Raw genomic sequence first — 5443 nt, 5'->3', positions numbered from 1 at the left:
CCACATAAAATCCAAGTGCTTGATCCATGCTCTTTCCACCTAAAGGCTTTCTCCACCAACGTATCCATGATAACTAGAAGTAAAGTGGAAGGAAACTTCAGACTTGGCTCAAGAAATTAAAAAGTGATGCCGCTACTCCATGTTGGTTTGTACGTCACAACTCCAGTCAGTATGTGGTGAATTTATCGTACTAGTCTTTACAACAGCCAACGCTCAATGCAGTCACAACAAAATATTCACAAGAACATGCACAGTCGATGTTTCCACTAGTCTTCACAACAAGCTTTGACTTCATTGATTTTCATCTATATGTTTGCGCCGATGCTCCATGACTTGTTCTTTACAGTTCATTCTCCTCTAATCTCGTGAGCTCCTACTGCTGATAGTGTGGGCTCCAATTCCGTTTCGTTTTGCACCAATATGCATCGTAACGCACAAGCTCTCCGTCACATTGCCAAGACATATGCACAATCAACTAATCTTTGGCGGTTGATCTTGCTCTGATACCAAGTAAAGAATGACTGAAAGCATTGATGATGATGATGATGATGATGGTGATGGTTATGGTGATGGTGGTGGTGGTTAACGTCCACTGAGACCAAACTTTGATCTATCGGACCTAAAGAAATGAATTATTTAGTTTTATTTAAGATTTTATTCCCATGCTCAAAAAGCTTGGAGAGAAGCCTCCCGAGGTCACTGTAATTTTGACATCGTAAAAGGCTAGGAAGGTCAGTGTTGCAACAAAGATTTTGAAACTGAGATCTAATTTGGTTGTACGTGGGGCACTCTAAGAGGAAGTGATTTTCATCCTCGATGTTCATATTCTCACAGAGATGGCAGAAGCTTTTCATCCATGGTGTTTTAGGAACTGCCCAATGACCCATTTCACTATGGAGCTCATGAGATTTTGTTCTAATCTTAGCTATATAATTTTCTTCTTTGAGCTAGTTAAAACAGAGAGATATTTTTGATCTTCTAAGGTGGGGCTGATGAACTCCTTATAATATCTTAATTTTCTTTTAGTTGTTAAATCTTTCTCACACCACATTTTTTCTTTGAAATTAGAAGTAACAATATTTTTAATGTTATTAATGTTTTGCAATGCAACATTCTCCTCGATCTCCCAATGGTTTAACCAGGCCATGGTGTCTTTATACCAACCTCGTTTGAACCTTAAGTGGTTTTAGCTGGAATTTAAAGCTAGCTTAGGAAGTCTATGGTCTCCTATGTTATTGAGTTTGTGCTTGTACAACAGAAGCCTGGTCATAGCTATGCTCTCGATATGGGAAAGACCGACTTCCATAAGGAGAATAGGATAGAGTGTGTTGCTTTTAATTTTGAGGTTATACGTTATAAAACACTTCTCGATTTGCTCAATCTTTCTCCAGGATTCTCTAGAGATGCTACAACCCCAAACCTCACATCCATATAAGATAACCTAAGTGACTAAAGTTTCAAAGAGGAACTTCTTTCTATCCCACATTACGAGGCTTGTCATTTTACAATTATTTTCAAGACCAAAATAAGCTTTCCATCCCCCATTAATCATTTTCTCAATGCTATAGTTTTAGTTGAACTTGTGATGAATATCAATTCCTATCTACTTGTAAGAAGACACTTCATCCAATTACTATTGTCATACATAAAATTAGCAAGTGTCCTTCTTGGATTTGATAATCATAACTTTTGTTTTGTCATTGTTAACAATCATACCCATGGTTAACAATCATATATTTACAAAAGTTTATCCGTCAACACCCACACATTACATTGGACCATTACTTTTACTTTATAATATAGAATTTATGAAATCTAATTTATTCTTAATTTAAAAAGAGAGGTTAAAATAATTTCTCAACCATCGACAACAACTCATAAATTAACATTACAGGTATAGAAGGGAAACATTAACTCCAAATATATAAAATCTAAATAATATAAAAAAGTAAAATTAAAAATATTAAAATAACATAAAAAAATGTATTCCATAACTAATATATTATAAGATATGTAAAAAATTTAGGAAATTTGTAAATTTTATATTATCACAAGTGTAAATTTGATTTTCAGATCTATAGGTATTGATGGGATTAAATTTTTTATAATTTATAATTATTTTATTTTAAGTAATATTTTAAATTTCTTATGTTAAAAAATAAGCATTTTAATAAATTTTAGTGGGCATGGTAAATTCTTGAATATAAATGGATTTGTTTTGAATTTTGTGATATTTCTTTATTGCTATTTCAAAATGAAGTGTATTGCTATGTTTTAATTGTAAATACATTTTTATATTTAATAATTTATGTAATTTTTTAATCTAAAACGTATATAATTTTTTAAAAGAAATTGTAAATAATTAAATAAACCGTTAATAGATCGTAAATAATTGAATAAATCATTAATAAATAACAAAAACATATGAATAATAAATTTAAGTTGAAAACAGAAAAGCAAGGGAAAAGTAAAATACGCAGAGCTCTTCCACAAGCACAAAATTAAGTTTAAAAAAGGATGTAAAAAACGGAAAGACTAAGGGCATAATAATTATGTGGCATGACAAAGAATATTTGAATTGAACTTCTCAAAAATTCTTTAAGCTTCATGTTTGTGCGTTTTTATGTTTCCATTGGATTGATATATATGAGCAACATATATGGTCAATGTTTGCTTCCGAAATTTGTTCAACCTAGAAGTGCTCACACGCAGTGTTATACACAGTTCCTGAATTCAAATCACGTCGAAAAGAAAAAAAAATTGAGTGAAGAGTGCATAAAGCAGGTTGAAAGAATTATATTATGTTTGCTGAATCTGATCGAAGGGAAATAGTGAAGATAAACTGGAAAGTGAAGGGAAAAATGCTCAAGCTAAAGGAAATAGTGAAGATAAACTGGAAATTGAAGGGAAAAATGCTCTGGGTGAACAGTGTGTGTAGAGACAGGCAAGGCTAACACAATCAAACCCTGCACACTCGCAAAAAGTAAGAATACTCGATTACAAACATTCCAGAGATGGCCATCGGTGTCATGAGTGACAGTCAAAATGTTTTAATCTAACACGATGAAATAGATATGTTTTGTTTCTAGATAAATAAATATATTATAATGTTTATGATGACTGTCAACAAAAAAATTATCAACCAATGCACCAATCTTGAATGAGCATAATAAGTCGTATGTGGTCATTACCTGGAGCCCCAAGAAGTACTCACTATTATGAAAAACTAAGACAAGATCTGGCGTATTTCTATTTCTAAAGTAAGGCAAAGAATTGGCCTCTTTCGGGTTGTTTTCCTCTGTTGAACATAAAGAGGATGAGGCCAATGTCACATATCCTGGTGAGGGTTGAATTTGAAAATGAAAGATCGTTATTGTAATAAATAGCCAATGTTCGTTTTCTACCTCTTCCAATATATCGATGATATATAATATTCACAAAATTAGTATTTAATAAAATAATAAATCCATAGCTTCAAGCATCAGACCAGAACTATCAGTAGATCGCTGGAATTCAAATAACTGAAAATCGGGATTAATAAGAAGAGATAACAAACTTTTAACACGCCTAAATTGACATGTTAGGCATACAATTTTCTTGACAGATACCATATTTAAGTTAATTTCTTCTGGGGAAATCCAGGAAAACGAATTTCGGATGAAGTATACGATAGTTTAGATTAATATGAAAGGTGTTGAAACTTTCTGCGCCATGTCAGATACCAAATTTGTAAGAATGTCAAAAACTATGTTGCACAATTTGTACAAAATATATGAAAGAACTTCTTAATGGGACAAATGTTTTCTGTATCGTATAGCTATCTTTTGTCCACACCAGATTGAAGCACCGACTATACAGAAATAAGGAAATCTTGCATTCATTCAAACTTCAAAACCGTCGGCAATTTACAGTCTTCAAGCAGCAGAAAAAATTTCCCCATCAAATAACATGACCTGACTGACAAAATCTATGTTGAGATGATCATCAAGGTGGGTCGCATCCCAGGCATGCTCGTAAAATTGGAACAGTTGATAGTTTTCGAATTCGTCCACAAAGTGCCAGTTTTCAAAAAGCGATTTAAGATCTGGATTTCCCGTCAAACGCTCTTGTGTTTCCTCCGAAGATGGGCAGAATTCTTCTGTTATGTCCCAAACGGGGCTCGAAGGAATGCCGAGATCGTCGTCTGAAGCCTCCAGGAGATAACATAAATCAACGCTCGAGCCCGTCTCTCGGGTTAGGCCTTCATGGATGCCAGAAATATCAGTGGCCATAGAATCATACCCTGTGTTAGGAGAAGGATAAGAAGTGGAACATGTCGTGGCAATCTCTTCCTCCAGGCTTCTCATGACTCTGTTTACAACCTCCTCACTGGGAGAGAATTCATCTTCTTCGCCGTCTTCTGCTAAAGTTTGATCTAATTGTAGTAGATGAAGAAACTGATCTGTTTCTTCACTGCGAAAGCGTTTCCGCTCCTGGACGTCTATGGACTCCGGCAGAGCCTCGAGCTCACGGTTGCGTTTCTCAGTCATGATCGAGAAACTGCCCGGAGATTCGAACACGGAACACAACGGTGTTACAAGGACGAAAGGAGGATGATTGTTTGTCCCGCAGCAAAGAGCTGGTCGTCTTTCCTGAGACGTTAGTAGCAGAGAGCAGGATTGGCTATATATACATAGCGCTTCGACTTTTTATGGTACATGCGAAGCAAGGGATATGTTTATATTTATATTTATGTTTGTTTATAATATTTATATAGAGTAAGGGTATATGGGTTTTTTCTAATGGCATGTGGTTAGAATTTTTTTTTTTTTTTTTATAGGAGGTGAATTGGTAATGGCTAATTGCTAGTATTAATTTATGGGAGATTTGGATTAATCCTCTTAGTTGTTTTTATAACATTAGGGTTATATCCAATTACTTGTAAGTAGGATATACTAAGATCTTATGATTTTAGCAAGAGTGAGATTTAGCCAAGACGGGATTGGGGAATCTGCTCCTTTAGCTACTCAATGAGATTTGAACTGTAGCCAAGACAGGATTGGGAAATCTGCTCCTTTAACTACCACCACAGCAGGTCATGTACTTAATAAAATTTGAATTACGGTCTCTTGAACTTCGCCCAAAAACTACCAATTAGAAACGTTAATTTTAACGTGTTACCAATTAGACAGTCGAAAAGATATATGTATTTTGTAAACTTCAACCGTAAAATCCAAGTGTACAAATATAGGTACTTATCCCATAAACAAATGTACTATACACCAATTTAGTTTCTCACTCGGTGTGAGATTCAAATTGAATATCATAGTTTCTCACTCAGTGTGACATTCAAATTGAATATCATATCATATATATTATTAGTTCAACTTCTGTGAATAGTATGGGAGTTTGGAGACGGCTGGCATGACTCGTTCCGTCGACCATATCCACCTCGTTAAAATAT

The 5443-nt window shown here is 34.5% G+C and overlaps 1 protein-coding gene across 1 annotated transcript; it reads right to left on the bottom strand.

The window, feature by feature from the left end:
* Positions 1-3801: 3801 nt before the first annotated feature.
* Positions 3802-4621, bottom strand: LOC149170764 (uncharacterized). Its single transcript, XM_089427350.1, has one exon. It carries the CDS (start codon positions 4527-4529, stop codon positions 3915-3917), a length of 615 nt encoding a protein of 204 aa, XP_089283476.1. The 5' UTR covers positions 4530-4621; the 3' UTR covers positions 3802-3914.
* Between the last annotated feature and the right edge of the window lie 822 nt (positions 4622-5443).

Source organism: Pinus tabuliformis, chromosome 4_2 (genome assembly GCF_031772625.1).
Source record: "Pinus tabuliformis cultivar Carrire ecotype Pingquan chromosome 4_2, CPIR1, whole genome shotgun sequence".
NCBI lineage: Eukaryota > Viridiplantae > Streptophyta > Pinopsida > Pinales > Pinaceae > Pinus > Pinus tabuliformis.
Note: the sequence above shows the minus strand (reverse complement) of the source record. Positions and strands in the feature narration are given on the sequence as shown.